Here is a 14540-nt window from a genome sequence, read left to right on the forward strand (position 1 = left end):
CCGCCATTCATTCATTCATCAACCCTTTATACCCACAATACAAGTACCACATATTTTCAAACAGCTCATACGCATATTTTATTCATAAAACAAGCCATGTATTTTACTTTATGCTTCTTTAACATTAATTTCCACCTTTTCTTCTGCTGTCTAATTTGAATTATAACTTTTGCAACAATTTCTTAATTTACTTCAACAATTTGGTTTTTTTGTCCACATATTTAATTCCCAATGTTTTATAATCTTATGTCTTAATATCATTAAATAGGTTTTAATTTTTATGCATTATTAATATAAATACTTTTGTATTGTCAATCAATCAGTTTTAAGATAATTTTGTTCGCATTAGATTTGAATGTGTCCGCAAAGAATATGATGTTACGTGTCACAGTAGACAACAAATTTTGCTGCTCAACTGTTCCAATGATTATGTTGTAATTTGCCTGTTTTTGTTTCCGTTGTGATTTTATTTGAAACAGAGAAAATTATAGAATATTTTTTTCCTGCTTTAGTAATAAAGTCACATGACTGAATTATATACCATTGGACGAAGAATCATCCGACACTATAACACCGTTCCGATAGGTTTCATTTATTGTTATATTTATTAATTATGTACAGTTATAAAACTATAATTATTCAATTTTGATAAACTTCACAAATAATTATGCAAAATTGTTAATAATATTAAAGTATATATATATATAATTTATATTTAGTTTTTCCTTTTTAGTCAGCATTTATTTTCAAATTTTACTATTTAAATAAAATAAATAAATTAAAATCGTTTTACTAATTATACCTTTTAAGCAACTATTTTCTAAATTTAACCATTTTTTTTAATTTGATAGTTTTTTTCAAAATTTAATTATTTTTTATTTGTAAAAATATTTAAAAAATAAATAAAATTTATTTCAATAAAATTAAAAAATTATTTATATATTACTTTATAATTATAATAATAATAATAATTTTATTATTATTTATTATCTTAATAAAATAAGTGAATAGGTATGCACATAACAGTTTTCACTAATGCATGTGTAATATATGTTTTCACTAGTGTAATATAATTAGAAAATAATCTTTTATAGAGAAATAAATATTAGTTGTAGAATAATACATTAACAATTCAATTTAAAATTACAATATCACTTAAATGAGCACCTTATGTTTGAAAAATTACATAATTTGTATATTTTAATCTTTATAATTACTTTACAATAAGGACAATTGATAATATTATTCTTTCACATAAACATAAAATGGTAATTCTTCAATATTATATGTACTGTATGTCCCATTGGTCAATCGGCCAAAGATAATCCTTAAGGGACCATCGGTCCTGCGGTCAAACGAATAGTCATACAGCATCGTCAAAGCATAAGACCATCGGTCAAACAGATAAAATGTCAGAACATCGGTCAAACGGTTGAACATATAAGTCACGACTCAACCACTTTCATGCCAATCGGTTCATCGGTAGAACAACAGTGGTGGACCCTCTAACCTTGAGGGCCCATCGGTTCATCGGTAGAACAACAGCGATGGACCCTCTAACCTTACGGGCCCATCGGTTCATCGGTAGGACAACAGCGGTGGACCCTCTAACCTTGAGGGCCCATCGGTTTATCGGTAGAACAACAGCGGTGGACTCTCTAACCTTGAGGGCCCATCGGTTCATCGGTAGAACAACAGCGGTGGACTATCTAACTTCTGGAGCCCATCGGTTAATCGGTGAAACAGCAGCGACGAACCTTCTTAAGCACCTGTCTGTCGATCGATAAAACACAGATTGTTAGCTTGTTGGAAACGTAACGTTATCAACCCAGCCAAGCAGCCCTCGGTCGCACAGTTAAATGACTTAAGTCATTTAATTATCGGTTAAACGGGTCACTAATCTTCATTAAGGGATCATTGGGCCGTGATTAAGAAACCTTAATTACAAGCCCATGTCGAAAGCTATAAATAGGGCCCAAAGGTAGGTTGGTGAGGATCTTAATTTCGCATTTATTACAGTTGATATTCTGATAAACCGATCGGCTCTCTGACTTAAGCATCGGAGTACTTTAGACAGGTACCCCGGTCGTCATCCCAACCGATCGAGCTAAAGAGTGGATTTCGCTGAAGTTACTGGTGTGGAGAAGGAGCGCGTAAGTTGAAGAGGTTCTTTTAATAGGCTTTTGGTCCCTACCCCGAAACATTATATTTAAATAGGAAGATTAAAAAAATGCATATGAGAATATCTTGTTATTGTTAACTTAATTTTTTTTACATAAAAAAGTCAGTATTTGTCATTCTTAATATCTTTGGTTTAGTTTTAAATTAATTTAAAAAAATGTATTTATTTTAAGGTGAAGTTTAACATGTGTAAAATTAGATAAGACAAGAATAATAGTCATATCTATCTCATAAAACACCAGTAGAAATACTTATTTCAAGTCATATTGATTTTGAAGTATAAAAGTAAATCTTAGGGTTAATTACTCGATTTCTAATTTGGTCGAAAAGTTTTATGTTGGTCTATTTTAACTTATTGTTTCAACGGTGTCTCAAATTTTAAAATTTGACTTAATATGTTAATTCTAGATTTTTTAATTTATATTTTAATTCTTCTTCATTTTTTTAATTTTTTTTTTATAAACTTTTTTGTTATCCACGTGTCAGGATGTCAAGTCCATGGTGTGATGTGACACTTACAGTGTCACATGTTAATGTCAGTGTTAAGTGTTAATGTCAGTGTCAAGTGTCACTTTCTTGTACTTAATTTAGTTTCTATATGTCTCTTTAATTTAATTTAGTTCTTTTTTTAATAGACCAATGTTGTCCCCTTCTTTTAATTAGGGTCAATTTTATTATTTGTGTAAATGTTATAATGATATTTTTATTTTTAATAACATATAAACCATGGATTAACAATATACAATGATATAGAATAATGTAATATGTTATAAAGTCATTTTAAATAAAAATATCAATATAACATTTGTATAAATAATAAATTTGGTTTCAATTTAAAGATGGACAATATTAATTTATTTGAAAATATTTGTGATTTAATTGAATTAAAGATTTATATGAAGAGACTAAATTGAATACAAGACAGGGACATTTGACATTAACATTGACATGCAACACCGTGTCATGTGACACTAACAATATAATGTATCGCATTGACAGATGGACAACAACAAAATTTGCAAAACTTAAAATAAATAAAAAAACTATAAATTGACACATGATATGTCATTAAAATTGTTAGTGATTTTTTTAAATAACTTAATTGAGTCAATTTTTTAAAAAATTGGAACGCAATTCAAACAAAAAATGATCAACTTCAAATTTTTTAACCAAAATGAGGATCAAACGAATAATTAAACCTAAATTTTAAAATGTAAATATAAAATTAAAATTTCATTTTAATAATTTGTATTCCCCTGATTTAGTGTAAAATATGTATACCACGAATAATTTTAATAATAATATTTTCTTTCATTATTCAAAGAGTCGTCTTAGTCTCTTTAAAGTCTCAAAAGGAAATATGGTAAGAAAAAAAAAATTAACTATTTTGTTTTTGTCATGTTAACCAATGACATTGAGTAAGAATACTTAATAAACATTGAATTATATAAAAGATTCATAGTTAGTTGGGACATTAAAAGAACTTTGACTTCAATAATTATTAATATATTTTTACTTTATTTAGACGACAAAAATAAAATATTTATAAGTGTTGTACAATTATCATTGACAATGTATTTGATACAAAACAGAGTTAAAAATAATTAAATAATAAAATAATTAATGTGTACCATTTTTCTTTTTTTTTTAACCTTTTATTTTTTATTTTAGTGTTGTTGAAAATTAAAATATAATTAAAAATGAAAAAGATTAAATTAATATAGAAAAAGAAATAAAGTAACAATTTCAGATTTATATTATTTAAATTAATATAATTAATTATTTCAATTTTAATATAAATATAATGAAATTAAAATCATTAATTATAAGTAAATTTATATATGTTTTAACTAATAAAATTAATTATTTTAAATTTTAATATAAACGTAAGTGAAATCAACGACATTAATTATATTTTTTCAAAGTACTCTTCAAGTATTGGTTAGACTTTTTTTTAGGGAGTCAGTATTCAATATGTTTGAGAAGTTATGTTTTTTTTTTTTTATTGAAGTTTTTGTAGTTTTTTCTTTTTTGTAACATTATAATTTTGTTTATTATGTCTGAATTAGTTGAACTTGGTGAATTCATTTTAAGTGGAATTTAACATTTTAAAATACATCTAATTATTTAACCTATTAAGTTAGTTTGGGATAATTTACTTTAAACTAAAAGTCAATACGAGTTATTTAAATTTGACTGATATTAATTTAAAAAAAAAATATTTATTTAGTTTTATTTTAATTTTGAATATATATATATATATATATATATATATATATAAAAAGATCTTTAATAAAAACTTATGTATAATTTTCATAATAGATTATAATTTTTTTATTTTATAGGTAAATTTAATAAAAAATATTATATAAAAAGAAGATTAAAATTTTGAATAACATTTTTTATTTTACAGTAAAATTCGTTAAACTAATAATATTTCAGTTATGTCAGATATAAGTATGTTTTAAAAATTAAATTTAGAGCTGATATTTTTATATATGTCAACTCCATCTTATTAATTTAAAAATTTTCTGAAATGAATTTAGTTCATTATAGAAAAAAAAATATTTAAAATTTGGACTATATATATTTTTTAGTCTGAAATTATTATAAAAATTATGTTTTATTCTAAATTATAAACTATTTTGTTTATAAATTTTATAAAAAATATACACCTTCACATGAAAAACTATTCGACAAACCATTTATTAAAAATAATATTTTAGATTAGTACTTTTACAAAATTTAAAAATTAAATAATTAATAATTTAATTTAAAAATAAAATATAATTTTTATAATCATTATATTTAATTCTTAAAATATATCATTTTTATAAATATGTAACAGATGATAACTTTTGGATGAGTATTTGACATTATCACAAAAATCTCTTGACAGTGCCATGAAAGCAATAATTCACACAATAATGTTAGTTTTATAATATTTATTCTTCTGTCATTCAGTTCAATGACTAATTAACTTATATTATCTTCCCATGTAAAAGTAAGTATATTATTGTACATTCTTCTTTCTCCTTATTATAGAAGAAATAATGAAAAAAATAACATCCCCACTACATTCAGTTAGTAACATGGTATATATGTTTAAAAATATTACAAAATAATAATTTATTTTAGAGTTAATTTTTTTTTTAATTTTCTCTAATATTTAGAAATTTATATATTTAATTTTTTTAATTAAATTTATATTTAATTAATATTAAAATATAAATATATCATATAAACAATTTAAATATTATTATAAAATTAGTTTAAAATTAAAAAGAAAAAAAGCTATTTTTAATTTTTATTAAAAGTTGAGACACTAGAAATACATTTTATTTTATTTATGCATTGGAATTCTAAAACCACTTTCCCAATTTTTACCAAAATCTAGAAAGAACTTTACAAATAGCCATTATCTAGATTCTAGACCTGACATGTTTTCAAGATTGTATAAAATAATGAACGAAAAGAACGCATTTGGGATCATTCTTGATCTATGTTGCTAGTTTCATTATTCTAGATTCTTGTTAATCGGTGGTAAGCAGAAAAACCGAAACTTGTAATCTCCAAAAGAACGCTTACAAACAATAGTTTTGTTAGTAATGTTATTCAGCTTGCAAAAGTTGAACAATTCAAGCTCAATAAAGTTGCACGGACTAAGTTTTTTTTAGTTAGACTCAACTTTTGTGTTTTGACAATTCACAAAGATGGCAAAAGGAGTTTTTGATTCATAAATGATGGAGCATTAAAATTAGGCGTGAATTAAGTAACCCTAACCAAAAATAATGTTATTGTTGGGTCAAAACTAATAGAAAGACGGTCAATAGCATTTTCGAGTGCAATCCCATCACTCTTTGTCTCTCTAGGCACCGAGGGTGGGATAGATTCCTACATGGATGAAAAATGGAAAAATGGAATGGGTTTTTTTCTCTTGAAGGAAGAAAAAAAAGAAAGAAAGAGTGAGTGAGGTTGCTTGGTGAAGAGTCATTTCATGAACCAACTATAAACAAAATTGTATTCTATGATGCTTGGAGTGATGAAAAGCAATTTAAGATCCTATTCTTTTTTTCTCTTCACTATGCTTGCAACTTGACAAACCTTGTTGAAAAGGAGTGATGCCAATTGCCCCGCCCCCACTAAGTTTTGTGGTTCCTCATCACTAAGAAGAAGAAAGGGTGAAGGTTTGGGAACAGTGACCAGTGTGTGGCACACTAAAATTGTAAATACATAAAGTGTAAGAGAAAGAGTAATTTATTTATTGTTTGAAAGAGGGTGAAGTGAAGCACTTGAGGTAACATGGTTCCGTGAGTTGCGTGGAGTGAAGCATCAACATCAATAGAAGAAAGAATATGTGATGTGTTTTGATATGGTTCATCTTCCCAACTTCTCTAAGGACCAGCACCAACTCTTAACCTCCTAATTCAACTTTAGTTAGCTGCAATGTCAATTCTACTACGATATATAAAATCTATTCAACCTGTCTTAGAGATTCTATCTCAATCCAACAACGTCATGCCATTTTTTTTTTTTTTTAAATTACTATTACCAAAACCTAACTAATAAAAAACTTAGAATTAGTGATTAGAGAAGAATGTAGGAGTACTAATTATTATAACCATTTAATAACTAATTGCTTTAAATAAATATTGCTTGTTAGTTTGGTCTCTCGAGTCTAAATTAAGCAAATTAAGTCATATAAATAGTGTAATTATATAATTTTAATTCTTTCTCAGTCCTGCATTTAGTTTCCAACACTTTGTTTGTGTCATTGAATGACTGAGTGATGCCATGCCAGTTACGTGTTGTCCAACATATATTTTACCTTGTTTAATTATAGTTTTGATTTCTTTATAATCATAATTATAAATTACTAAAAAATATGATTAAGCTATGTGAGACGATATTAAGTGCACACAAATTTTCAATTACATGTCAGTAAAATTATTAAATATTTAATGAAAGGTGGACTGGACAAACAATTATGTTTGGATAACACTCAAATTAAGTTTATATATATATATATATATATATATATATATATATATATATATAATAAAATAAAATTTGAATTAGTTATTATAAAGGCTTCCATAAACAATTAAGTTAATTTTTTAATCATAGATGAATTAATCATGATAAAAATTGCTATCATAACTATTTCGATTTATATTAAAAAGATGGTTTGTGCTTTGATTTAATTTTCAAATAATATCACATTAGTTATCATTATAAATTTTGACATTTTAGCTAAGTTGACATCCTAAACTCATCAATAATATGTTATTACATGCAAAATTATTAAAAATAAATAAATAAAATAAGCAAATATAGAGCATGAGGATCACACCAAACTCGTGATAAAAGTTACACTTTATAAAACATAGGCAAAATATACCTAATATGAAAAAAAAAATCTAAATAAATATATGAAGTAAAGTATTAAACCACTTATATTGTTATATATGAATTAAGCATAAATTAATCAATTTATCAGCACAATAATTTTTTCACGAAAAAACATGAGAAACTTTGAACTATATACCTTCCATAAATGAACTTGGCAGATGGAACTTATCATATTACTTCCATAAATGAAACTACCATACCTTCCTTACTTTGAATATTGAAAAATTTTAGCACTAAAAGATCATAGACAGTATTACGCATATGCTTCTTAGATTTATTTCTAGCCACACACACTAAAGTCCTTAAAATATGCAAAGGTCAGAACACCAAAAATCATTCCAAAGATTAATACAATCATCCTTACCCAGTGTCCAAAAGGTGTTTCCAAGAACATCATATGCATCTTTAATACCATGTCAAATTGAAGACGACTTAAATAACATATATTTCTGATACATAGACTTAAGAAATCAAATAAGCATAAGTTCAGTCCAAGTCATATTACCATAACCAAACTCCTAAACTAAACGTAGCGAGTATGCTTTGTACTCCAACTGAATATTAGTAACTTGCAAACCATCATTCACCTTAGTATACATAAGATAAACCATTTAACAATAAGCGATCCTCGTTTTTGTGTATCTCCAGTCCAAACAAAATTCTGAATCCACTATTTCACCTCAAGAATAAGCTTAATAGGCCATTTGTAAACCTGTAAATTAGAAGACAATAATCCAACAATTATTGAATTTACTAGTTGAATTCTTCTCATCATACTGAGCAACTTCCTTTTTGTACCTACTAGACTCAATAGATGATGTCAAGTAACGTGGCCCAATAAGGCCCAATTAGCCTCATCACCAAAAAAACAACAAAAATATTCTAAGATACATCTACTGGGGCAAATATTTACATGTTAATGGTAATTATGACAAATGTTGGTAGTTTGATTATGTCTTGATATTTTGATATTAGATATTTACAGGGTATTTGGTATATCGGATAAGGTATCACATTATTATTACTATTATTTACTCAAGGTAATTTGTTATTTTATTGATATTGGTTAATATTATATTCATTATCACATGGATTCAAGGTTCAAAAGGTCTTACAAATACATCTAGTATTTCCAAGGAATACACACTTGTACTCATACCCACTCTTATCAAAGATCCTAATTCTCTTACTAAATTGAGAACTTGAATGTTAGAACATCTTTTGCAGATGAATCTTTTCATATGTCTTCAACTGTGAAAGCATCTCATCAAGATCTGTCAAAACCATCCAAATATTGCCAAATTATTCGAAGGCTCATCTCAAGATCGAATAAGAAGACTTGAAAAATCAGTCCTTAAAAGTCCTACGAAAATTAGCACACTAAAATATAAAGGGTAATTTATATTAATTGAGTTATTATCAAAAAGTTTGACATGTAATATGTTTTATATTTAATTTGATTACTTTAAGCAAAATATAACTTACGTCATAATTGTTTTACTTTAAAATTAACATAGTGTAAATGTATTTTTATTGTGTTGTGCCGTGAAATGGGATTAATTGATGATGACACAACACAAATACATTTGATAATTCTGCGAAAACAATAAAAAAAAAATGAGTTGAACATAGTAAAAGTATGATTGGGAACAGCAAAGCCCTTATTATCTCTTTTTCTTCCTGCAACCCTAATTTTCCATTGCACCTCAATCTCTTTTATTGAAAACTGGTTCTTGACGCGTGCTGTTGTCTTTTATTTTATAATTTCTAATTTTTTATTAGAAGTATCAATATAATCATTGTTAAATTAAAATAAATAATAATAAAATGATTAATAATTACTTTTAATATATATATATATATATATATATAACTACACTCTAAGCAATGAAAAAACCCTTGAAACAAGAGGTCAAAGGGGCAAAATCTCTTTTGCATAGCATATTCAATTTCATTCCAAATTAAAGTAAACACTATCATCTGAAAATACCTATAACCACAAAACAAAATAGCGACGTAAAAGACCGTGCAAATTATAAATATTTGCAATTTCAAAAGCAGTCCAAAATTTTCTCTGTCCAATCAGGTTTTCCTCAAAATGAATGTTCAAGACATTATTTTAAAATTTGTAAAATTGATTTGTAAAATACAAAATTGATTGGTTTAAATACAAAATCTAAAACCTTACATTTGTAAAATTTGAAAAAAAATTAGCATTAGTTCATGATTGATTTTACTTATAAAAATTACAAATGTTATAATCAGCATATACTAATTACTAGATTTTAAAAACATATAATATCCGAGTACAACATAAACTAATTTAACTGTTATTTTTATAAAAAAAATTATCCACAAATATGTTTATAATCAATATTTTAATATATATATATATATATATATATATATATATATATATATATTAATAATTAAAAAAAAAAAAAATGCTACGCACCGGTCACGAACTGGAACTAGTATATATCAGAAGGACAGATAATGGTAGAAATGACTTTTAAATTAAGTCACAATATAATAGTATAAGTTTTTCTTTTAAAACTGGTAGTATAGCAAATATTTCATTAAAAACGTATTAAAAGAATATTTATTAAAGAAAAAAAATATTGAATATATATTTAATAAATTACATGTTTAGTTGAAAATGCGAGATATATTGAATATTTACTTGAGGAGGCCTGGAACAGTAGAAAAGTAAGCCGTGTGTAGAAACATAGGTACACAAATTATTCCCCGATTCCCTGTGTACCAATCCTATCTATTATATTGGTTGGTTATTAATCGGAGATCGGAGGTAATTGAGCGGCGGATTGCATGAGCGGTTGTTGTGTGGGTGGTGGTGGCGGCGGCGGATCGGACGCGGAGTGAGCAGAGGATCGAAACATGTCTGCGATCATAGTGTGCGGGAAGAGATCAGCGCTGTTCCAAGAGCTTCCTCCAAAGAGGACCCGTTGTTCTTCTTCTTCTTCCCCGGTTCGCCTCTCTCCCTCTTCCCTCCTCCACCACCTCGCCGCCTTGTTCCCGGACATGGACAACCACCTCCTCGAGAAAGCCCTCGAAGATTGCGGCAACGACATCGACTCCGCTATCAGAAGCTTAAACCAGCTTCGCTTAGGAGCTTCAACACCTCCTCTTCGTTCCACTCCCATTGCATCTGATGCTACTCTTCAATCGCAAGGTTTGTTACCTTTAAACCTCGTGCAATTTGATCATAACTGTAATTTGCATTAATTGATGCTTCTGTTTTCTTTCTTTTATATTTTCGGTTCTTTCAAGGCATTTTCCAGTGAAACAGGTATATAATTTAGCAATATATATGCCCTGTGGACAGCTAGTATAAATTCTTTGCACAATAAATTATTAACACTTTTTTGGTCTCTTCACTCAACTGTTACTTCATACCCAATCAAACTATACAAAAATTGTATGGTTTGTTATATTAGGTCAGTTTTGGTTTTGAAATATATTCATCTAAGTGTAATGTCTATTCTAATGGTTGTTGTTGAACCTATATTGAGCTATTTGTTATTGCGTTATTGGGACATGATAGTCAGATGGTAATATCTATATCAGAAGACAGCTATAAGGTTGGGGTAAAAGTTGAAAGGGAGAGCTATAAGGTTGGGGTAAAAGCTCAAAGGGAGGGTCAGATAAATTGTGGGTTCAACTCTCTTCACTAAAACTACAAGGTTGGCTTAAAGGATTTAGAAGAGAGGGAGAGAGGTTCTGGGTTGAACACTTTCACAAACTAAATAGTAATAACTAATATTTGTTTAACAACTAACATTTGATCATAAGAAAAAAATTGTATACAACATAAAACAATTCCTGATCTCATGAACTAGGCCACACCCCCATAATGTATGATTTGTTATATTAGGTCAGTTTTGGTAGTTTGAACCTTGAATTTTTGTTGTTGTTTGAAACAAATGAACATTTCCGGATATTGATGGGAAGAAGGGGTTGTTTTAGTAGGTGAAGGGCAATATGATGCAGAAGTTTCAGCTTCTCAGGACCCGGTTGCTGGACAAAATTATCCCACAAATGGTGCTGAATGGGTGGAGCTTTTTGTTAAAGAGATGATGAATGCTTCAAACATGGATGACGCTAAAGCTCGAGCATCAAGAATGTTAGAGGCGTTGGAGAAGTCAATTTGCATGAGAACAAGTGTTGAAACAGAGCGAAACTTTCACCAGGTTCTTTATTATGACTAGATGTTTCTCAGCGTTGTTATTGTCAACCTAAATACGGAGCACAAATGCTCTTTCAATACCTTCTAATAAAAATCATGGGGGTGTGATATGATGTACTCATTGTTTGGTTTACTTCAGGAAAATACGGCGCTGAAGGAACAAGTGGAGGCCCTTGTTCAAGAAAATGTGATTCTGAAGCGTGCTATCTGTATTCAGCACGAACGCCAAAAAGAATATGAAGATAGAGATGTAGAGTTGCAGCAATTGAAGCAATTAGTGTCACAGTACCAGGAACAGGTAAGAGCTTTAGAGGTAAACAATTATGCCCTGACAATGCACCTAAAGCAGGCAGAGCAAAGCAGTTCCATCCCTGGGCGTTTTCATCCAGATGTTTTCTAGGTAACAAGTGTATCTGGCTGTTTTTGTAGTTTAAGTAATCACGAAGAAGAAACAAGGCAACTCATTTAAGTCATATTTAATGATTCGAAAGAAAAAAAAAAATCTATCCTACTTATAGATCATTAGCTTTTTGATGTAGATTCCCATGTGATCAATATTTTGGATGTTAGGAGATTTGATATGGCTTGCCTCAAGTAAGTCCCTTATGATATAGATTGTGTCTGACTGTCTATTACTGGTGTTTTCTGCTCCAACCATCGTTTTTGTCAAGCTTTTAGCGACTCATGAGTTCAAGGAACGATCGTGTTTTGCTGAGACAAAAGGATACCACCTGTTACGTAGAGTGAATCTGTCATTTTTTGTAGTCAGTCCGTAATGAATTGCTCACACACATGATGGATATTGTGGGTTTGGACTAATTAATATTTTGGTTAGATAGTATGAGAGGGGGGTTTCTTCTGGAGGACAGTGTGGTATTTTGTATGGTAAATTATAGGTTAAAATACTTTTTTTGTCCCAATTTTCGTGAAGTTTTTTCAAATAAGTCCTAATTTTGGTTTTGTGTTCAAATAGGTCCTAATTTTCGTCAATTTTGTTCAATTGGGTCCTTTTTTTAAATCATTAACGGCCATGAACAGTGACTGTCACGTGTCACTTTGTGGTTTTTTTGAATTTTTTTATTTTGAATTTTTTAATATTTTTTTAAAATATACATGTGTCAACCCAGGAGCGTGTCACGTGTCACTTCGTGGTTTTTTTGAATTTTTTATTTTATTTTTTTTTGAATTTTTCTTTTTTTATTTTTTGATTTTTTTAAATGTCCACGTGTTAACCCAGTAGTGTGTCACGTGTCAAAGTCAATATTCTATATTCAATTTGGTCCTTATATTTGTTATTTTTGATCAATTAGGTCCTAATTTTTGTTAACATTAACCAATTTAGTCCCTATCGAAGATGTGACCAAATTTAATTTTAATATCAAAGTTATAATGATGTGAATTTTAATATATTATATAAAAAATATTTAATAAAAAATGTGAATTTTAATATAAAATTTAAATTTAGTTTTAATTTGGAGAGGGACTAAATTGGTTAATGTTAACAAAAATCGGGACCTAATTGAACAAAAATAACAAATATAGGACCAAATTGAATTTAGAACATTGACTTTGACACGTGATACACTACTGGGTTGACACGTGGACATTTAAAAAAAAATTAAATAAAAATTTAAAAAAGAACAAAAAGAATTCAGAAAACCCACGAAGTGACACGTAGTACACTCTTGGGTTGACACGTGTACATTTAAAAGAAATTTAAAAAAATCACGAAGTGACACGTGGTCGTCACTGTTCATAGCCGTTAATGATTTAAATGGTGTTAGCAAAAAAAGATCCTAATTGAACAAAATTGACAAAAATTGGGACCTATTTGAACACAAAACCAAAATTAAGATTTATTTGAAAAAACTTGACGAAAATTGAGACCAGAAATGTATTTTAACCTAAATTATATAAAATGATAATCATGTCCTTTACTATATAAAATTTAAATTTAATTATTAATTATTTAATAATGGTTTGTGGCTTTAAATATGGCATGGCTTTACTATAGAGTGGCCAAATGTGAGAAAAGAAAATACTTGAATGAAAAGGCTGTTATAACTTATATAACATGCATGGAGCTTGAAGGCCAAAGATTCCGCAATAGTAGGCTCCAACGTTCACAAGCCAAGGATTATAAGAAAATCCGAGTAAGTTTTTAAAATTTGTATTAACCAAAGGTAAAAGGAAAATAAGAAAATAAATAAATAAACTAAATGGTAAGAAAAAAACTCCTATGCCGTTATGCAAAACTTTTAAAATTTTGTATTAACCCAAAATAAAAGAAAAACAAATAAATAAAATCATAACCTTAACCTTATGTATAGGGAGAAATCAACAGGATTTGAAATAAATCGTGCACAAAAGACTTAAAAGAGGCCTAAACTTTTCTTCACTTTTGTAACACTCATTTATTCACTGCATTATTTGTTTCTTTTTTTTTTATGTTTGTGTTTTTCTATCTACTAAATAAAAAATATAGTTGAAAATTAAATAAAAATACTTCCAAATGTTAAATAGATAGATACATAAACAGTAATAAAAATATTTAAAAATTCTTAATGACATGAAAAAAAGTTCTATTAGTTTCCATATTATTTATTAATAATTTAAAGTCAAATAAAATATACTAAATGAGAAAATGTACTCCAACGAACATGGAGTAGAATCTAACTACATAACCCTAGATAATTCTCTTTCGCATAAGTTGAGTAGAAAATGTTGGAAAACCCAGGGA

At 27.9% G+C, this 14540-nt stretch overlaps 1 protein-coding gene across 2 annotated transcripts; it reads left to right on the forward strand.

Annotated features, from left to right (window-relative positions):
- Nucleotides 1-10263: 10263 nt before the first annotated feature.
- On the forward strand, nucleotides 10264-12432 carry LOC114179953 (uncharacterized). Of its 2 annotated transcripts, none has more exons than XM_028066472.2 (3): nucleotides 10264-10786; nucleotides 11584-11804; nucleotides 11940-12432. In XM_028066472.2, the coding sequence occupies exons 1-3, from the start codon at nucleotides 10492-10494 to the stop codon at nucleotides 12198-12200; spliced, it is 777 nt and encodes a 258-aa protein (XP_027922273.1). In that variant the 5' UTR covers nucleotides 10264-10491; the 3' UTR covers nucleotides 12201-12432. The 2 variants fall into 2 exon arrangements, with proteins under 2 accessions (XP_027922273.1, XP_027922272.1); XM_028066471.2 differs by having other exon boundaries at nucleotides 10307-10786; nucleotides 11581-11804.
- The last annotated feature ends 2108 nt before the right edge of the window (nucleotides 12433-14540 follow it).

This window comes from Vigna unguiculata, chromosome 3 (genome assembly GCF_037176805.1).
Source record: "Vigna unguiculata cultivar grain cowpea cultivar isolate G323 ecotype 2 chromosome 3, ASM3717680v1, whole genome shotgun sequence".
Lineage (NCBI taxonomy): Eukaryota > Viridiplantae > Streptophyta > Magnoliopsida > Fabales > Fabaceae > Vigna > Vigna unguiculata.

Coding starts and splice junctions, on each gene's coding strand:
- LOC114179953 (XM_028066471.2), top strand. CDS start 10,492: ATGTCTGCGATCATAGTGTGCGGGAAGAGATCAGCGCTGTTCCAAGAG. Junction 10,787..11,580: donor TGCTACTCTTCAATCGCAAG/GTTTGTTACCTT, acceptor GGGTTGTTTTAG/TAGGTGAAGGGCAATATGAT. Junction 11,805..11,939: donor CAGAGCGAAACTTTCACCAG/GTTCTTTATTAT, acceptor GGTTTACTTCAG/GAAAATACGGCGCTGAAGGA.